The sequence below is a fragment of the Convolutriloba macropyga genome, unplaced genomic scaffold, assembly GCF_964194025.1.
Source record: "Convolutriloba macropyga unplaced genomic scaffold, txConMacr16.3 SCAFFOLD_698, whole genome shotgun sequence".
NCBI classification, from domain to species: Eukaryota; Metazoa; Xenacoelomorpha; order Acoela; family Convolutidae; genus Convolutriloba; species Convolutriloba macropyga.
The window spans coordinates 60001-82843 of record NW_027453478.1 but is presented as its reverse complement, the minus strand read 5'-3'; the positions used below and the strand labels follow the sequence as shown (position 1 = coordinate 82843).

At 36.1% G+C, this 22843-nt stretch overlaps 1 protein-coding gene across 1 annotated transcript in view; it reads right to left on the bottom strand.

Moving 5' to 3' along the window:
- LOC142358315 (uncharacterized) overlaps window positions 1–22843 on the bottom strand; it is a 45146-nt gene that overhangs the window by 3168 nt on the left and 19135 nt on the right. The window contains exons 7-8 of the mRNA XM_075409737.1: window positions 10596–10910; window positions 9585–9803 (exon numbers count right to left, since the gene is read on the bottom strand). Of these exons, the coding sequence (XP_075265852.1) occupies window positions 9585–9803; window positions 10596–10910 (534 nt within the window). The remainder of the gene's footprint in view (window positions 1–9584; window positions 9804–10595; window positions 10911–22843) is intronic.

The following is a 22843-nucleotide window of genomic DNA, read 5'->3' as shown; positions in this document are numbered from 1 at the left end:
GCTTGAAAACGACTCTAAATGTTTGCTTGAAATCTTTCTTTGCTGTTGCAGTCTTATCGAACAATAACAATATCAAACAATAATGAGCCAACGAGGGTATCAAATGGCAGAGGTACGCTCATTGACGCAATATTTGCTAACTTTTTGATAAAAACAAAAGTTACATCAACCTGTATAACAGATCATCACACGGTAGAAGGTTCCTTTGACCTCAATGGCAGTCCAGAAACGTATCTTAAGGCTATAAAAAGCCGCAATTGGCATAACCTAAATTATCCAATTATAAAAGAAAAACTCGAAAAAGATCTCAGGTATCAATTTGAGGTCTACAAAAAGCAGTTTAGAACTCTTACCAATAAACGCCTTCAAAAAATTTCACGAACTGCTCACTGAAGCATTAAACAGTCACCTCCCTGAAAAACATCGTAAACGAAAAAACAACAAAAATTGGATTGACAATGAGGTTAAAAACTTAGCGACAAAAAAAAGTAAACTGAAGAAACTGGCAGATGCAACTGGAAGTCCCTAAATTAACGAAAATTTTCAAAAAATTTGTAAAAACCTTATATCGCTCATCAAATCTAAAAAACAAACTTTTTATTAAAATCTACTTAAAACCGATTCGGTAAAAAACAGAAACTTTTTTTCAACTTTATAGTTCTTTAACCTTTAGCTTTATAGTTTATTGTTCTCACAAAATAAAGTAGAAGAATTTAACGAATTCTTCTCAAACCTTGGGAAAAAATTAAATACGGAATTTTTAACAAGAATTGCCCTCACAATAAAAAATCAGAGTCAAAGTATGTTTCTAAAATCGATATCTGAAAATGACGTAAAGTACGCTATCAACAACTGTAAAAACAAATTTAGCCTTGATTGCTATAATTTGAACTATTTTTTCATTAAAAAAGTTTCTTACAGTTTAACAGCTCCTTTACAACTGATGTTTAACAGATGCATAGAACTTGGACAATACCCAGAGAGTTTGAAATTTGCAAAAGTTATGCCATTCTTCAAAAATGGAAATAAAGATGACCCATCATATTTCAGGCCCATTTCGTTGCCCTCAATTATAGGGAAAGTCTTTGAGCGGATTATATTTGATCGAATTCAAATTCTAAACGTTTTTGAAATTCCCTTAGATTCACAATTTAGCTTCAGGCACGGGAAGAACACAGTTGATGCCATTGCAACTCTAATAGAGGAAATAAGATCAAATCTCCACAACAACAGCGGAAAAACCAAATGCACCTTACTAGACTTAAAGAAAGCTTTTAATACTGTCGATCAGAAGATTCTACTGCAAAAAAGTTATAGATATGGTCTACGTGGTTCAACATACAACATTTTAAAATCATATTTGTCCAATCGAAAGCAATATACCTTAATTGGAGAAAAAAGTCCAAACTGAAGCTCATAGAACTAGGCGTGCCACAGGGTTCAATTCTCGGCCCTCTTTTGTTTATTATCTACATGAATGACTTGAATTTGTCCCTGAAAAAATCGAATGTTATTTAATACACCGATGACACTGTTGTGAAGAGCAGAAGTATTGCATCACAAATTGACGATGATCACGACAAAGCACTAGATAACGTCAATGATTGACTCATAAAAAATAAGTAACGCCGAACAAGGAAAAAACAAAAAGCATGCTTTTTTGTAAATAAAAACAAAAAAAATGTTGTGTCAAGAACATTCATAAAAAACATTTAAATTGAAGAAAGACAAAGTTTCAAATACCTGGGCGTCACGATAGATAATGAACTACGTTTCTCAAAGCACACAAAGCATGTGGTCACAAAACCTTTGTCGAATTGTTCTATCTTTTATAAACTGAGAAAAATTTTGAGAGAATCACAGATGATAAAAGCCTTTAAAACAAACATAAAACCAATAGTACAATACGGAGTCTTGATATACGGGTCAACAACAACCACAACAATTAGGGAAATAGACAAAGTAGTCAAACGTATCGTGCGTCTAATTTTTCATCGAAAAAAAGTTTGAAAGCACTTACGAAGAAAGAGTAAAACATAGGATCTTTTTAGCATCAGAGTTACATGCCTATGAGGTACTTAAGCAAACACTAAAAAACATAAGGGGACAATGTAATGTTTCAACAATTTTAAAGGGTTTCTCATTGCAAAACTTCCTTAAAAAAAGCAAGCGGTTGATTAAAAAAAAATAACTCTAGGTAAAAATCTTTTTCACAGTTTTTCAATAATTGTTAGGATAAGGCGGGTCCTAAGAATGCTTCTAGGTTACGATGATGAAATAATTGAAAAGATTGAAAACATGTCTAATACCGAAACAAAAAATTTCGGTCATCAATTTCTAGATAACTACATTTTGGGTAATGAGGACATAGTCAGACTGTTGAATGAGTTTTAATATCACAACTCAAAGGCGTTCCAAAACCAGAATAATGTTTTTTAATGCTAGGTTTTGTGGTACCTTGAAAGACAATGCTTCCTCTTTTTTAAAATTTGGAATCACTTTCATCCAGATAAACTGAATGAGACACTTGAGAACGGGCCATCGGACCAATAGTGCTCTCCCACAGTCAAATATGTGATTGTATTTGTACAAGTAATTGTGAAGCTACTTATTGACTGGTGGAAACAATTTATTATTATTATTAATAGAAGATAAAACAAAATACAACACAAACATTAAAAAAGTCAAATTCACCATCAATTTAAAAAAAATCACCAACAAAGCCAAAATAGCCTCAGATAAAATTTAAAATAAAAAAATCAATTTCAAAGCAGTTGGGACCTGTAATGAGACTCGGTTAAAACTCAGGAAAAATTTAAACAAAGAACCACTGGAGCCATTGGAACCCGTCATTAGTGAGAAAATAGGTTAAACAATGCGCCATTCGAGGTGCAATCTTCCATTGAAGAGACCAGGAGACAAGATAAACAATGAAATCAGTAAGCAAAACACGTTTATTACGATCAAAAAGCAATGTCTGTTTTATACAAAGACTGAATAACAAAGTCAAAATGTTATCAGATAAAAACGGGCAAAAAAGTAAAAAGCACAAAAAAAATATAACATGTAATTCTCTCGAAAGGATAAGGCACCGATTCCTAATGAGACTAGGCAACAAGTTGAAAAAGAGGAGCAAAAGATCAAAAACTGACAATAGTTTTATATTTCCAAAAGCAATCAAGTTCAAATTTAAAAAAACCATTAGGTATCAATAAAAACATCAAAAGTTACATTTATACCTCCATGGGCAGCCTTCAACAATTCTCTCATAATCCATTAAATGTCAAAGCTGCAAAAAAGCGACAAAGACGTCTAAAAACCAAAAATCTTAACTTTCAATAAAAACAGTGTCGAAACGGTTAAAACCACGAGGTCTTCATTAAAAACCATTTTATGTGTTAAACTGCCTTCTCCTTCAGAGGCAATAGCAACCGTCAATAGGCTTTTAAATTGAGGGGAAAAACAACAAAACAATGAAAAAAATTTTTTGAAACTGAAGTATGGTATCCATTAATTTGATTTGATTGAAAAGGCTCTAGTGTAAAGATCAGTTTTTCTCTCTGGAAAGAAAATGCATATTGTGTTTACTGAAAAATTTTGTCAATTAGCCAAAAAAAATTAAAAATTGCAAACTGATTTTTAAACCTTTCACTAAAATCAGAGTTGACAACAAATCAAGAGAAAATCCAGAAAACGTGAACAAAATGAACCGATGTCATTCTTATGCTTACAAAAAATTTGACACTGATAACTATCAGAAAAAAATACAACTAAAAGAAACATTTTAATTCTTCATTCTGAAATGTACGCGCTTCTAATGATCCACTAACTCTCTACTAATGATCCACTGATAAACTCGCTTCTAATGATCCACTAACTCTCTACTATGAAAATATAGATCGGCTAAAATTGCTTGAACAAAGAAACTAGCTGAGCATTGAGTTCATCCTCCACTAAAATGGTTCGGAACAAAAAATGACCGCACGCACTAAATTAAGATCTCAGCCTCTTCCACGAGAAAATGATTTCTCTATAGGACAACGAATTCGTCAAACAACAAAATTATAACAACAATAAAAATTTTTCTCACAGGCAACTATTAACTCTAGAAAAATACCTGAACTGGATAGGATAGAATCAAACCGCGAGTATGAACTTCATGCTTTTTGTCGACTAATTTCTTAACTAAAATTTAAAATTCGCTTCACTTTCGCCAGTTGAAAAGAGAAATTTTACAAGCTTTTTGGAAGTCAAATGAAACCTTTTTTCGCAGGAATGTCATCGAAATCGAAAGAGTTTGAAGGTTGTTTTTCAATAACCAATTTAAAATCAGAAAAAAACAATCGCTTGTAAAATAATCACTAAAAAATAAAATATTCTTTATAAAAAATAATGGCTCCAAAAGAAAAAAGGATTAACAAAAACCATGAGCTGGAAATCAGCTAATTTCAAAAATTTTAATTGTTTAAGGAATTTGGCTTTCTAGTTGAGTTAGTACATTATTTGTTGAAAGAAAAAAAAAAGGTATTTATTCTTCTTTTTGATCACTCCATTAGAATTGGGCAATTGTTTTGGGCCATAACCGCTTGAGGGAAGAATGCGTTTTTTTTGTTGTTATTTGATTCAAACGTTTTGATATTATGCATGTCGAGTATCAAGTCACAGATGAAATTTTTTGAAAATTAAAGAGTATCCTGTATTTATTATAAGTTGATTTCTTAGAAAACGAGATTAGAAACGAGATTAGAACAACCACCAGACACCAAAAAATAACAAATAGTTTCTTATGTAACTCCATCGAAGCCATTGGGACCCGTCGTTAGTGAGAAAATAAGTAAACAATGTCCCATTTGAGGTACATTCTTCCATCAAAGAGATAGAGAGACAAGATAAACACCAAAATCAGTAAACAAAACACGTTAATTACGATCAAAAAGCAATCTTTGTTTTATACAAAGACTTAATAACAAAGTCAAAATTTTATCAGATAAAGCCAGACAAAAGTGTAAATAGCATCAGAGAAAGAGAACGTTTAAAAATCCAGAAAAGATATGGCACTGGTCTCTAATGAAACTAAGTAACAAATCTAAAAAGAAGTGCAATAGATAAAAAAACTAAAATTAGGTTTAATTTCCTTAATTAAGTTTAAATTAAAAAACTATTAGGTATCAATTAAAAAAATAAAGTGTTGTTTTTATACCTCCATAGGCAGCTTTGAAGACCTCTCACAATCCATTAAAAGTCACGACTACAAAAAACGACAGATATCCAAAAACCAAAAACCCTAAACGATGTCGAAACAGTTAAAACAATGAGTTCTTCATTAAAGCCATTTTATATGTTCAACTGCCTTCATCTTCAGAAGCAAAAGGAACCGCCTCTTCAGTTGTAATTTGAGAAAAAAAACAAACAAAAACAATGAAAAAATTTTCATGGAAACTGATTTTTATAACCCATTAATTTGAATTAATTTGAAATACGTCTAGTTTAATGATTAGTTTTTTTTCTCTAGAAAAAAGATGCAATTTGTGTTTACTGAACGAATTCGTCATTTCGCCAAAAATAAGATTAAAATAGGCAAAGTTCAAAGCTCACCGATTTTTAAACTGTTCAATAAGGTCACATTTTGATATAGAAAAGCCCCAATTTTACTTACACCAAGAGCCATAACAAGCATCAATTTTCAAAAAATTGTTATGAAACCACATAGCGTCAAATCAATAAAAACCATCATCTGCACGGCAACAAAAACAAAATTAATGTTTCTTTCATCAAAAAGTGGAAGGGACGCGCCAATAATGAGATTAGGTTGCAAGTTGTCAGAAAGAGAAAAAAAAGGACTGAGTTTAAAACCTCCGATCAAATTTTTAAAATCAGTTTCAAGGTCAATAATTTTGTTAGCTATCAATCAAATGAAAACAATAAACACGCTCAGTTAGGCCTCCAAATGTAGCCAATGAGACCTGCGTTTTGCAGAATTGACAGCAAATTAAGAAAAAATCCAGAAAACTTGAACAAAAGCAACCGATTTCATTCTATTTTTTACAAAAATTTCAGATCTGATAACTACCAGAAAAAAAAACAAAACTAAAAAAAACTGTTTAACTGCTCACTCTGAACTGCACAGGCTTCTAATGATCCAATCACAACTCTCTACTATGAGTATATGGATCGGCCAAAATTGACTGTACAAAAAAAGCAGCAGAGCAATTTGTTCATTTTCCGCTAAAATGGTTCGGAACAATAAATGACCGCACGCATTAAATTAAGATCTCGGCCTCTTCTACGAGAGAATTGTTTTCTTTCTGGAAAACGGAATATTCAAACACCAAAACTGTAACAACAATATAAAATTTTTTTCATAAGCAACTATTCACTCTAAAAAAATACCCGAACTGGAGAGGATGGAATCAAACTGCGATTATGAACTTCATGCTTCCTGATGACTAATTCCTAAACTAAGATTTCAAAAATCTCTTCATTTTTGCCAGTGGAAAAGAGTTTAACTTTTACCAGCTTTTTGTTGAAAGTTAAATGAAACACTTTCTAGCTGAAATGTGATCGAAAACGGAAGAGTTGGAAAGTAGTTTTTCAATAACAAATTTAAAGTCAGAAAACAAAACAATCGCTTTTAAAAGAATCGCTAAAAAGATTAGATATTTTTTTAAAAAAAGCTCCAGAAGAAAAAAAGGATCAACAAAAACCATGAGTTGGAAATCAACTAATTTCGGAAGTTATAATAGTTTTAAGGAATTTCGTTTTCTAGTTGAGCTGTTTTAATACATTATTTGTTGAAAGCGAAAAAACCGTAATTTTTTTTTGATCACTCCATTGGAATTGGGCATTTATTTTGAGCCATGGCCGCTTGAGGGAATAATTCGTTTTTTGGGTTGTTTTTTAATTCAAACTTTTTGGTATTATGCATATGGAGTATCCAGATATTATTTATGCCAAATAAATGGAAAATTTTAGAGAAGAGGGCTCACCAATTAACTCAATTTTATTGATTTTCCATTACGTAATTACTTGAATTCCCAAGTGGAAAATTAGTACCTGTCAATATAATGATCTCCTGAAAATGTTTCCGAAATTATGGAGTCATCGAAACGTTGACTGCAGCACGTCAACAGATTTTAAGGGCCAAAAAAAATGTAGATCGAACTGTGCATTTTTATGATTATTGGCTCTTTTATGTTTTTCCTCGACTTCGATTAAATGTTAAATAACAAATTTACAAAAACTAAATGGCGTAGCGTTTGTTCGTGCCCGCTTGATTAAACCTTCCGTCTCAATTGCGTTCTGAAAATTGACCATCACTTTTTTCAAAACTTAGTTTCTTGAAAATTTCAATTTTGCTAATATTTTTCCCTCTTTTTCACTTAGACGTCACACTCGCAATAATAAGAAGACTGCGATTGCAATTTTTGGTTTCATTGTTATAAAAATGGGTGTTTGCAAGAACAAAAAACGATCCTTGCTAAGATTTTTCTTTCATCAAAAGCATAAATCAATTTCCAGTTTGAGTAAGGTTTTTTAGCAATTCGTTTTGACAATTTTCAAACCAAGTCAGAGATAAAAGTTTTTGAAGAGAATAGCATTCTACATTGAATATTAGTTGATTTCTTAACAAACGAGATAATAATAATAATAATAATAAATTGTTCTCAAGTATGTATAAACAAACAACATTGTTCAATGAGGTTTACATATACATACTCAAAAGGTCATCAAAAGGCAAAAAAGCCTAATCGTGTGATGCCTTTGGGAAGCAGTTTGTTAGCAAATAGGGGTGGGGGTAGGGTGTTGATATTGGTTTGTTTTTAATGTTTAAATAGATTGAGTGACAGCAAGTACACGTGAGGAAACAGTTGAGTTTTTGTAAAATGATAAAAATAAAAAAAAATAATGTTTTAGACAATTGCTCAAAAAAAACTAATAAAAAAATAAATCTATGTCCTCAAAAGATGTTCTAATTGTTTGTTGTGTTCGGCATTAATACTTTGTATTTGGTGGCAGCTCCTGCGGAAAATGTAAACAGCTTTTTTCATTATGATCGGTTCTCTAAAATCGCGAAAGAAAAAATACACTTCGATATTGTTTTCTCAGAAATGTAATTAGATTTTCTTTGGAGTTTGATTACGAATTTGCAATAACCTTGTGACAATAAATTTCAGCTGAATAGGTTGAAACATTTGTCATTTGCTTTCTGATAAAACTTGAAGAATTAAAGGGTTATAACTACCCAAATTAGACGTGGGTTTGAGTTCAATTCGACTTGGGCTCTGCGACGCTAGGTAAAATGCCACATTTTTTGAGTTTTAATTCTTCTTTTTTAGTAGTTTATTAGTAATGCAGGCTCATATATGATTTCATACAGCTCATATATCAACTGATGCCACCATTTATTGCCAAGCCTTATCATATGCTATTCGCGCATGAACTCTCACAATCATCATTTGTGATTTCCTTGAAGTCATACAAGGATCGTACCAGGTAATAGTGTATGATTTTCTTGACATCATATATGGTCCTCCTATGACTGCCGAGAAATGGCTAAAAAAGATGACGGTCAACTCATCAAAAACCCGACCAAATGTTAGAAGAAAGAGTCATGAAACAAACATTTAAAAGCTGGATTGACTATGATATGAACACAAAATTTCCTACGGCAAAAAGTAGAGTGCCCAAGCATGATTTTGTTATATTAATATGATAGCCATCAAAATTTATAATCCGTCAATGACAGTCATATTATAAGATCTTTCATTTTTCTGCCTACGCTGCAAATTATAATCCCCAAGTAATTTTTCTCCTTATTTCTTTTTACATTCAGAACACCATCATTTGTGATACCAATTGCTTTTAGTGTTAAATCAGAATTATCAACAATTATGGAAGCAATTAAAAGTTCCAGCAACTTGTGATTTTGACAACAATTTTTTTGTGGAAATAATGAAAAAATGGACAGCAGAAAGAAACAGAATTCTCAAAAATGCACCATTTTTTTGTTTTGAAGCCAAAATACTATATCTCTCGAATGTTTTCAATGTATAGCAAAAATGGTGATGTCTCGACCAATAGACGAACCAAAATATAAACCAATAAACTGATTGGTCGAAACAATTAAATCACTGTAACTTTATGCGCGTTCATTTATCCTAAGTTTGACGTAGCTTAATTCTACATTATATAATTTATCGCATCTGTCCATTCCTCTGCGGGCCGTGGGACTTGATATGAGTACATCACAACGGAATGTGAGATCAGTTTACCTCCAAATTACATGTTCTTTTTTTCTTTCGACTTAACGGGATTTCTGAGCATATTTTCGTTAACACTCATATCTTTTTGTATAGATTGTTGAGCAATCAGCCAATCAGAGAACAGTATTAACATTTTTTTTCAATTCCGATTGGGTAGCTACAAAATTTCTAAATTTCTGTTGTGTTTGCCATTTTCACTAGTACCAGCGAAAATGTCGGGACTGATACGCCGAGAGTAATGTTCAAATCAACATAATCACTGAGGAATGATAGAACTTACACCGAGATTTTTTATCAAAAAATAGCGACATTGCTACAAACCTTCGATGGTAATTTGAGAAGCAGCGACTTTGACCAGGTTTTCAGTCTCATTTGCGAGATTTTCGACAACTTCTGTCGCAGTGTCCTCGTGAACCTGAACTGCGTAGTTGAGTCGTGCTTTGGCCAGTTTACTCTCTGCCATTGTTACTTCATAGTCACTGATTTTTGATTGGATGTTGGAGATTAAACTCTTCATTGTAGAGCCCCCAGTCTTGAACACTGTAACGACAAAAGTGGTATAAAAAAGTGACTAGAACCTCAACGGGTATCGGTGGGGGGGGGGGGGGGGGGAGGGGGACGGACACTGCAGCGGACAATCTTTTGTTATACTACTGACAAATCACAATCATAATCAGAAAGGGCTAGAAGGAAGAGGTATATTTTTTTGTCTGCTTGGTCTGGACCCCACTGGCCGCGACCCAAGTCCGTCTGGCCCATAACTGTTTTGGGTCCAGGACCTCACCCTGGATACTATCACGCCAGAATAATTAATCACATATATTACATTGTTTTACCACAGATCATTAAAATCGTCTAGCGGAACCCGAAAAGAACTCGTTTAAAAAAGTGGCCTACATTTGCATGGTCTAACTTAAAGATAATGTGGAAGACGTTTGAGTGATGCTTGTGAAAAAATTAAATGAAAATAATTAAGGAACCAATTAAAAAGGATTGAGCAGAAGTAAGAGAGGGCCACATGATTGGCGTATTAAGATACAAAAAGTGGAATTTAACCAGTATAAAAATTTGGTACCGGTAGACATGAGCAACGATTTTTGAATGATTTGGTTCGCATTTATTGGTCTCTTTAGTAGTTTTAAACATACCCCAAATTGTTTACAGTTTTCGCCACCCATATTAAATTATACATATTTCAAATGTGTCAAAACATTACTTGCTGAACTAAATTTCTTGATCCAAATGAAATTTACAGATTAGAATAAATTTTCTAGAAATTTTTGGCAAGACAAGATGATTTAATACGTCATCAGTGTTGAAATTCCTACTTACAAGTATGGGGAGTCTCTACTTCTTGGAAGTAAGGATCAAATTCGTTCTCAGACCGATTCGAGTTCTCGAACCTAGCTCGTTTCTCATTTCCCAAGATGGCCGCCAGCTCTCTAACTTTGCCAACCTGTTCAGTAATTCCACTGTCAGCTTCGAGAACGTCGGCTACGTCTGTTATTTCTTGTTGTGTGAGGTAGTTGCACGCTATACTTGGGAATCGAAGAATTAGTTCTGCGGATTTCGTTTTGTATCTTTCATCTGTTGCCGTGTTTTTCAACATTCTGTGTATCGGTTGTACAAGGAAGCACTTCAAGTCTCCTGAAATTGGAATAGACTTCGAGCTCAATTTAGATAGAACAGATTGAATTCAACTCAAAAACGATTGGTTTGATTTTTTCGAACTGACGCGTAATAATGTAAGGGTTTAGGTAATTGATTACTTGTGTTTAAATGTGTCTCGAAAATACATGTGATTTCTCATTGTATGAGGAGCTATAGACTAAAGTGCCCTATAATCAAGTCATTTCAGTCAGATAAACAAGAAACAGGGTACAGTGCGACAAAAATTTGCTTGACGTAAAGAGCTAATGTTGTATGCATGTCAACAAAAAAGTCACACAGAATTGATCTTTAAACGAACATATTTTGGACAATGGTCGCTTGGAAATCATTTAAGCCGTGTGTCATCTGATCATTGCAGTGAACGCACAAAAATGGTTGCCTAATTGCTGCCTATGATGATTAAAAACTATTATTGTCAGTTTCGGATCAGTACCTCAAAGTGGGATGGGAAAGCCGCAAGCAAGGAGTGAGACTTTTCTAGAAAGAAATTTTTCACTAAAAGTTACTTCAAATTAATATCCTGTCTTTTCACTTACCGCTTTCTCTTAATTTCACTCTTCAAAAGTTCCTTTAAATCCACATCGTTGTCGTTTCACTAAACGACAGACTTCAGGAGAGCCTTGGCTAAAATGAGCCAACTAAGCGCTTTTCTATGAGACGCAAGAGCAACTGTCGATGATACTTCACAAGATGAAAAAGATTTTATCCAAGTTCAAGCAAATGTAAACAATTTCGAAATCAAAACCAGAGCAATCCGATGTCAGAACAATTTAGACCAATGGTTATAACAATTAATCCGAGACCAACTCAAGTGCAATTTGCCCGAGCTGTGAACACAAAATTCAGAAAACAGAAAATACAACAAATAACAGAATTACCAAACTCATTCGATTCTTTTATCCAATCAGAAGATAAAGCCTCCAGAGATAGTCTTATGTCAAGTATTAATCTGCAATAAATTTTTCAAGCGCAATTGTAAACGCAAGAAATACACTGTCAAAAACCAAATCCAAAACAAATTTTGTTACAGTCAATGTGCATCTCAGCATCGAAAAAATGAAAAAAAAAATACAAACTCTTAAGCAATTACAGAATGAATGTAGTCAAGTTTTCAATGATTATAGGCCGAGGGATTGGAAAACCATTAAAGCTTATCAGAGTCATAACAGAATCTAAGTTTTAGCAGCACAAAAGCACGGTGTAAAGATTGGTTGGTTGATCTGCAATTGTGTGCCAAGCAAAGAGCAGCCACATATAAAACAAAGCGCTAAATTTCTAAAATACGGATACTCTGCCAGTGATTATAATATCCAGCAGCGCTGCCTACAATTCTCAGACCAGCACTCAGTAAAAGAATGCACTGAACCAAACAAAAAATCTATTGCGCTATTTGTGGTTGATCGCACGCATCTGTGTACAAAGGATATTCCTCTTATCAAAACGCCGCTGTTGAAGTAGCAAAGAGGAAAAAAGCAATCAAGTACTCAACAGCAGCGAAAAGACCACCTAAAATACTACACCCAAACTCAAGTGTCTCAGCAATAAAGATAAGTGTTCTGCTTGCCGAAGTACTCAACAAAATCTGATCAGCTATCAACGCAATGTCTTAGAATGATATAACCAATATTGTCAGTATCTGTGCAAGCAGAATTATCGTTGATAAAATAGAAGGCTATAAGTACACGATAGCAAGAAAAAGGCTAAAAACATTTTCACAAATGATCCAACGCAATAAATGTCAACAAACAGCCACCAATACAGTCAACATGGACAAAATTAGAATCGCGCATTGGAACAAAATACCATAACTTCTTGTCTTTTTGAAGGAGAAAAAATGATATTGTGTGCCTGACTGAAGTCAGAAGCCGGCATAATGCAAATTTCATTGCTGATTACTCCGTAATTTCAGAAACGAGAGCAAGCAAGCCACGTGGTTCAGTGATTTATGAAAAGAAGAGATTGACAATAAATGAAATTAAACAATAAAAACATGATATAAATGAGAAACGAAAAATTCTCGCAATACAAAAAGCATGCTTTGCAATACTTGTTTTAAGTGAACTCTGGTTTTTAGCTCTTTGCAACTCAGCATTTCACGATTTGAGTATGTGAGAAATTTTGAAACTGAACCGAAAAGTGTTGTTACTTGCGCAGATTTTAACGCTCAGCATCAAGATTTGATTAGCACATATAACGCTGAAAACGCTGAACAGATACTTGAAACCGGACCTTTTATGCTTTTAAACAATGATTTTCACACAAAGCAATCACATCAGGGAGACTGTAGAAATATGCTTGATCTATACTTCACCGATAAATCAAACTTCAATTTTGTGACAAATATTTTGTTTCCGAAGACTTTAGTGGTGACTACAACTCCAACATCACAAACTAGAATATAGTAATAAACAACACAGTTGATTTGAAAGCAAATATTACAATTAGAAAATTCAAACAGATTATATAACAAAAATATGAAAACCACGTGTTCAACCTCATCTATCCAAAAGCAGAAGAACTGAATAAATTTAATCAAATACTTGTACAGATCATTCGTTTCTCGCTACAGGCGTCGTATATCCTACAAAAAAATTCCAATTTGAACATGAAATTTTTAAACTTAACTGCCAAAATCAGAAACAAAGAGAAAATTCAGAAAAAATTATATTATTCGTTTCTCGCTACAGGCGTCGTATATCCTACAGAAAATTTTCCATTTGAACATGAAATTTTGAAACTTAACTGCAAAAAAATCAGAAAAAAAGAGAACTGAAATAAACCAACGGAGAACAGTACAAAACAGAGACAAAGGAAATAAATTTCATCAAGAGAGAAATGAGAAATACAGAGATCCATGAAGCGATCGGAAAAATATAAACAATCAAAAATCATCGAAGACGCTCAAAATAAGGGAAGCAAAAGCTTTTGAAAAAAATCTTAGCGTTATGTGGTGATTCAGGAAAACCAAATGAATTTGAGCATATTGCTGAAGTCTTTTATAATTAACTCAGCGAAAAAAAAAACCAGACAACGAAAAATGCAAAATGTTCAAAAATTCTACTGAAAAGACAATGAAAGATCTTAAGTTTGAAAACTTGAATTAAAATGAGCAATTCAAGACGTTCCAAATGGAGACAAAACTTTTTCTCCAAAACGAAAAGAATGAACCAACTAACTACAGTGCTGTAAAGGTAAACCAAAATGAAGAAACTGTGAACAAAACGAGTTGATCAAGTCCAGGACCAGACACAGTTAGCTCTTTTATTTAGAAAACTTCACCTAAATGCCTCAACCCATATATCTGTCTTCTGTTAACTAGCTCGACAAAAAAAACGTTTTATGTTCCAATTACTTAGAAAGAGTCACAATTGAAATTGTTACCAAGGCCAAAAAAAGCAAAGTGGCAGAAAACTATTGACCAATCAGATTAAAAGCATTTTAAAATTTTTGTGGAATTAATGTAAAGAATTTTGTCCTAACGCAGTGTGAAATCAATGGCATCATCCTTTAAAATCAATAATTCAAAAAGTAACACATTTTCAAAACAAGCTGGATAACCTCAGGGCAGCGTCCTTGCACCAATTTTTTCTTTGTTTACGACAGCGGCATACCTTATTTACATGCACAAACTTCTCAATTTGCTGATGATTTTGCTCTTTACTACAGGTTGCACTACTGTAGAATATTACAAAAGAATTTTCAAAAATCACTGGACAAAATAGTCAAAGGGTGAGAACACCTGAAAAAAAAAAGAAATAAATCCTGACAAAACAAATTATATGCTTCTTAAAAATCAGTCAAAGGAGAAATCCAAATCTAGATCATTTCTTCGATGATAAACGAATCGAAGGCGCAAGCTCGATTAAACTTCTTGGCGTAACCCTTACCCAGCATCTAAAGCAGAACAGACGGTACAAAGTTTTGGTGTCAAGAGCAAACAAAAGAAACTACTAACTGTGGCGACTCAGTCAAATCAACACTGATGACAAGTGCTTGCTGACTTCGTATAAATGATGGGTTTCACCTCTATTTCTTTATTCGAACCCCTGGTGGATAGACCAATCAAATCCAGTTATTACTAATGTGGTACTCCATGTGGAGTCGTAACCAAGTACTTCAAGTATTATGTATAAACACTTTAACTTCATATGTTATATAAGAACCTCCTGTAAATAAGTTCACTTTGTGTTATATGTTAACGCTACAGTTCCGGTTGACTAGACCGGTACTTAGCTGGTTCGTCTGACAAGAGATGCAAACTCGCAGACGTAAAATAAGCAAACTGAAAAACAGTTAGTTAACGCGTGGCCTTAATTCAACTTTGAACGTTGTTCTTTTATCCGCCAAGATTGAACTATCATATAGAGTGAGACCTACTCTCACCCCTGAGCGAAGTCCAAGACTTAGAGTAGAACGTCCGGCCATCGTCCATTCGGACCAATCCACATTAGACAATATTCGCACCGATACTACTCCCACTACACTCCACACGGAGAACCAAAAGGATCTCCATCACATGGCGCAGTCGAGCAGATCTCCAATTGGAGTTAACTTATTCTGGGAAACGGGAGCAAACCCACCAGTTGAATGGCAACCTTGGTTAGCCACGTTCAAGATGGCCGTAATGGCCCAACACAACATAGAAGTTGAAAAGCTCCTACGGCTAAAGCCAGCGCGAACAGAATTATTTTACCCAACAATGCCAACACTAGAGGAAGAACTTGATAATGAAACCCGAGAAGAAGCCAGACAAAGAGAGCAGCGCAATGAGAAAAGACGTGTGGACTGGGAAAATGAATGCAAAATAATAGAGACAAAAGGTCCAACCGTCGACAGAATCCCCTGGGACGAAGCGGACATGAAAGTCAAGAGCTTAATTTATTTGTCCCTTGGAGCAGACGCCTGTCGTACATTTCATCAGAGAAACCCACACACAAGAATTGATAGATGCACGACAAACGAACTAGACACAGGTTCCACATTCGACAGGTTCCAACTTTTTAAAGCACAACAACAACCAAATGAAAGTCTAGAGACTTTCTACAGTAGACTAAGAGAAGCAAGCTCACACTGCAGATTTGAACATTTAGAAGAAGATATCATAAAAGACCTGTTTATTAGCAACTTGAACAACACCGCGATCCAGATGGACTTATTGTCAAAAGTGAGAACCCCCCAACAGGTATTAAATTATGCAATCAACCGCGAACGTGGACAGGCCAACCAGCAAGAAATAATCAGAGCAAACAGCACCTCCACATGGAACCAAGTCACGTATATAAGACAAAATAGAAGACCCCAAGCAATACTTCCTACACCCCAATCCGGAAAAATTGTGCCATGCTGGAAATGCGGTAACCCATTCACCCCCAATCACCTACAAAACTGCCCGGCGAGAAACACAACATGCAAAATATGCAAAAAACAAGGACACTTCTCGTCCATGTGCAAAGCACCTATGCCGGAAAGAAGAAGACCACCACAACAAAGCACGTCAAGCCCACAATCAAGATATCAAAACACTTACACATCCCGCCCCGGAAACAACCAAACCAGGAGAGTACGTCATATAAAAGACAACACCGACCAAACGGAGGCACAAAATTATGAAGGCGTGTCAAATGAACCCGACGATGAAGACGCGGAAGCCGCCCTATATATAAAAGAGCTCACAGAAGACTGGGCCAACGTGAACCTGATAAAACCAACAACGTTCCAAATGGAGAAGAATTCAGTCATAAACAACGAGGGCACAGGAGAATTCGGGGTAGCAACGACAATCAACAACAAACGAATTGTGTGGTTGGCTGACACAGGCTCCCCCAGAACTTTTATGAACAAAGAAACAGCGAACGAACTACTTCTCCACATTTCAAAAGCCAGAATTGTCCCCTACAAAGAACAAGATAAATTTAAATGCTTCAACAATAAACAAATCAAAATCGAAGGAGTACTCCAGTTGTACCTCAAATCAGGATCTTGGAACGCACCGGACTGTCAAATCCTACTGGTCGAAAACAAAACGAACAACATAATGGGTAGAGACATCTTACGAAAACTCGGAATAACCCTCACGGCCAGCAAAAATACAGGTAAGAAAGTCCTCCAGATATCCGCCACAACAATAGAATCAAATATAATAAAATGGATACTTAAAAAATACCCAAAACTATGTACACGATTAGGAAAATCAAAGAACCACATTGCAAAACCAACCATGAAAGAAAACTTCGAACCAATTCAGCAAAAAGGACGCAGAGTACCCCTCCATCTACTTGATAAAGTAGAGGCCGAACTTGAAAAACTAATACAGGACAAACAAATAATCAGATTAGACAAATGCTCTGACGAACATTTCATAAGTCCAGTAGTAATAACAGTGAAACACGACAAAAGCGTAAAAATCGCATTAGACTCAAAGAAACTCAACGATGCAATACATGAAAACAAATATCAAATGCAAAGCATCGATCACCTAATAGACGAAGTAGCAAATTACATCTCCGAAAGGAAACAAAACCCAGGTCAAATCTACTTTAGCAAAATCGATCTGAAATACGCGTATAGCCAAATCCCACTTGACCCAAACATCCAAAAACATTGCAACTTCAGTCTCCTAGGGGGGAAAGCAACAGGAACCTACAGGTTCATAAATGGTTTTTACGGCCTAACAGACATGCCCGCAACATTCCAAAAAACGACCGACAAAACACTGGAGGGCATACATTCGAAATTTGCATTTTTGGACGATATACTAATCATCACTAAAGGCTCCCTAAATGATCATGAGGACGAAATAGATAAAGTTCTAAACCTCCTAGACAAGGAAAACCTCGCAATAAAACTACAAAAATGCGAATTCGCAAAGACAAACTTAGTTTGGCTGGGATTCAAAATACATCCAAACGGAATAATCCCAACTAACAAAAAATGCGAATCAATAGTTAAATTAGATACACCGAAAACACTCAAGCAACTACGCTCGTTCATGGGGTGCATACATCACCTCATTAAGTTCACACCAGACCTCGCAACCCTTAGTGAACCGCTCCGTCCACTACTCTCAAAAAGCAACTTAAAATCGCTAAATAAACTGGACTGGAAAACACTCCATACGGAGGCATTCAATAAAATAAAAGAAGCAATAAAATCAATAACAGAAAACAGACTATTTGACGTTAAATGCCCAACCAGAGTCAGATGTGACGCAAGCAAAAAAGGCCTTGGGGCATGCTTAGAACAATTCGTAAACTCAACATGGTACCCAATCGCATACGCGAGTAGGTTTTTAAACAATTTGGAACAACGATACAGCACTAACGAACTAGAATTAATAGACGTAGTCTGGGCTTTAGAACATTTCAAATATTACCTCTACGGCTCACATTTCAAACTCCAAACGGATCACCAAGCATTGTTAAGCGCACTAAAAGAAAACAGAGGCAACAAAACATATCAAAGTCGCCTTACAAGATGGGTAGATAGATTACTACCTTTCCATTTTTTAGTAGAACATATACCAGGAAAAAATATGGGATTTGCTGATTACCTGAGCAGAAACCCATCATCCGACGCACCTTCCCCCTCAGACAGAGACAAAAACTTTGTCATTAATACTATCGAAGAAATTAAACACGCGCTACTGCGAGCTAATATTGCTCCAAACGGAGCGACCAATAAGAATACAGAACAAAAACAATCATATGACGTCACAAGTACTAAACACGCACACTCAAATAAAACAACCGCTTTTCGCCAATTACCACACACAAAACAGTCGCTCTCTCCTTTACGTAAATTAAATTACAACGCTCAAATTAAACACACTAGAAGTATTCAAAATTTAGTAGCGATTACAACCCGCGCTAACCCCACAAAAGAGACATTTAAAATCCCCATTCAAAAAAGATTCAGAGCCCCCAACAAAAACAAAATCCATATGGATCAATAACCACCAAATCTAATCTCCGTGTCCACCCAAACATACTCTACATCAAATAAAGGCAGAGGATTAGACCCCCTAGATCCGACAAGACATGAAGCCCTATTTACTGTTTACGACCAAACCCCCACTCCACTTTATCGGGAGAACCTTAATCGCGTATTTAACGAAGAATTTATCGCTCAAGCCTCGAAAAAAGAATTGAGTCCCATTATTGAAGTCGTAAAAAACTCCGAATGGGAAAAACTTAAAGCTATTATTCCTACTTACTATCGTATCCGAACAGACCTTTCGGTCTCCCCTTCAGGATGTTTAATTTACGACAACAAACTTGTTGTCCCCAACAAGCAGAAAGGGATGTCACTCGAAACAATGCATAACAAACACCCGGGCCAAGCTGGTATGCTTGCCCTCGCCCAACTGATTTGGTATCCTCACATCCATTCAGACATTGTTGCCCAAGCCCAAGCATGCCGCCACTGCACCGAAAAAAGTAAAGACCTAAAACCATTAATCCCCAAAACACGAGTTGGAAACTTACCACCACCTTCCGAACCTAACGAAGAAGTCCAAATGGACTTCGCGGGCCCAATACCATTTAAGGACAACGCCCTCTCCAATTACATATTAGTAACAGTAGATAGGTTATCTAGATACCCGCACGCAGAAGTTTTCAATAACTGTGACTCAAAAACCGCAATTGAGTATCTCGATAGCTACTGCAAAGTACATGGAATCCCTAGGTCAATACGGTGTGATCAAGCTCAAGCTTTCAAAGACCGAGAATTCGAAATATACTGCAAAAATAAAAATATTAAATTAATACTCGCTCCAGCTGGAGACCACAGGGGAACCGGGATGGTAGAAAGGCTAATACAAACAATAAAGCGTAGACTCGCAGTTTTAGACATCGATTCCAAATGGACACAAACAACATTAAGCCAGAGAGTAGCGAATATAATTGAAAACATCAGGCTAATCCCTAACGCAACCACTAAAACAAGCCCATTTGAGGCACACTTCGGACGCAAACCTAACACAGAAATTTCTAACGTAATCACCAAACCGTCACACAGAAACCTAACATACAAAAAATTACGTTCGAATTGTTTAGACAAGAAAATCCTGAAACATGACGTACTCACCAACGAAGAGATGTGGCGCTACGACGCACTATCGGAAGACAACCTGGACATAGCATACAAGGAACCAGAAAACGCAACCCCCATCAGTATTGACAACGACGAGTCCGACAACATGCCGCTCCGCCCTCGCTCCCCACGTAAGATAACACCATCCGAAATTCATTTCACCATAGGTGACAAAACAACAAAACTAGTAGTAAACAAACGTAATGTAGCAAAGAAAACAATCACACGAAAAACAAAAGAACCAAAACCAACACTCGCACCGCAATGGAACATAATTCCAGATGGAACCATAACAAATTACACACCTCACAAAATCACAGTTGACACGCCCTTAAGAAAAAACACAGTCATTAGAAAAAGTGACATTGCTAACGCAAGAGAAAATAAACCTCGACTAATACACATGGTAGCTTGCAAAACTGTAGGTGAATATAAACGCAACCAAGAAAAAATAAGAAAATTCTGTTTAGAAGAAGCACGCAACAACGCATCAAGGAACCAACAACAGAACCAAGGACCATCAGCCGAGTCCATCTGGACCAAAGAGAAAGTCAAGAAATTAGCGCAGACCAACCAACAACAACAACAAAGAACACCCAAAAGAAAAGCGTCAACGAAGCCAGCACCCCCACGCACGCCCAAAACAAACAAAAGAAAATTATCCGCATCAAAATCACCAGCACAAGTCTCATTCAACATGAGCGCACAACAAGCAGCCCTAAACTACGCATCAGAGTCACCGAAGAAAAAACATCCGTTAAGTAACAAAGTAGTTCAACTTACCGACGACACAAACGACAACTCAGATACGGTAATATACAACATACAACAGGATCCAGACGTACATACACCATTCCGAATAGTAACATCATCAAACCCCAGCATTTTCTCGGACCCTGCCTTCACAATAAACCAAGATCGTCAACTTATATCATCGGAAACAGACCTACAGGAAGAATGCCCGATTTCAATAATACCGGCACCCACCAAAAACACGACTAAAACAACGGTACAGGTCCAAATGGATACAACCGAAGACACGGCAACCGAAAATGAAACAATCCACATGGACCAAAACATAGGCGACAGCATAATAGTGGAAGACCAACTCAAACCACCATCGGTGATCTTCCTCGACTCTCCTAATGGAGATCCAGAAGGAGCAGGTAACAACTTCAGCCAGCTACCCCACTCGACAAGCGAACTCGAAAACGAGGAGAACCAGGCAATTCCACCAACAACCCAAGCTGTCACAAGCAAAGCCAAAACAGCTACAACAACCCTATACACAACATCGTGCGATTCTCCAAGCGGAACGTCAAGTGTATATGCTACTCCCCCCATGTCACCCTACAAAAGAGAGAACTCAGACAGTTGTACTACTGATGTGTAAACTTAGAAACTCACAAACGAACTGCTAGAAACAGCACCTCGTTTGCCCCAGCGGGGGGTATGTGATACTCCATGTGGAGTCGTAAGCAAGTACTTCAAGTATTATGTATAAACACTTTAACTTCATATGTTGTATAATAACCTCCTGTAAATAAGTTCACTTTGTGTTATATGTTAACGCTACAGTTCCGGTTGACTAGACCGGTACTTAGCTGGTTCGTCGGACAAGAGATGCAAACTCGCAGACGTAAAATAAGCAAACTGAAAAACAGTTAGTTAACGCGTGGCCTTAATTCAACTTTGAACGTTGTTCTTTATCCGCCAAGATTGAACTATCATATAGAGTGAGACCTACTCTCACCCCTGAGCGAAGCCCAAGACTTAGAGTAGAACCTCCGGCCATAGTCCATTCGGACCAATCCATATTAGACAATATTCGCAACGATACTACTCCCACTACACTCCACACGGAGAACCAAAAGGATCTCCATCACAACTAACATACAGCCAAACCAAAATACAACATTAAGAAATTGAACATTAAATCCAGTTGGTGCAGTGTCGAAAAACTCTTTGAAAAGCCCAAAACACATGTTGTAGCGATTTTTCAGATCGAATTGTTAAATGATTACCTGAAACGCGTGATATAGAACAAGATCGAATCAATACGTAAACTCATCCAGAAAAAAAACAGGGTCCAAAAAACTGATAGCAAAGGCAAGTGGACAATAAGCGACTTGAGGGAAGCCTGTAAATAAAGTCATGACATTACACATATTCTAATCAGAACTCGCCACGCAAGGGACTCCAAAGAATACAGACTCGCTCAGTAGCTATGACACGGTAGTGCAATAACTGACATAGAGAAGGTGATAGTTCGAGTAATAGCGAAAGCAGCCTACTTGGCTATTTTTGATATTTACCTTAAACTCTGAAAACAGTGGCTTATGTACTAACGACGAGAAAATACTGACATCAACAACAATCATAGTACCTCGCCCAAACGGTAAACGATTTCGGAACGAAACGAACGAAGCAGAGGAAGATGATTCGAGTCAGAGCGTTAGCTTGCAGAGTTTTTGTTTTTAATTTTGTCGACTAAATTCAGTTTCCTATATCGTAGAACAGCTATCAACCAATGACTTGCTGCTAGCCGCTTGCTTAGTTAATGAGCGGAAAAACTCAAACAACCAGCATGTCCTGTCTTAATCTTGCGTCTAAGCCAACCGCTCACCTAGTAAAATTGGGGCTTAGTAAAAGAAACACGCGGAAAAAAGCCACAAATTACAAAGCTTTTATCTATTGGAAAATCTCAACACCATTACTAAAATGCCGGGGAAATCATTTAAAAAGATATCATCTTAATCAATCAGCTTCATTTTCAACCGAGACAACTTTCTTGGTTTTTACAATCACTCCATTGA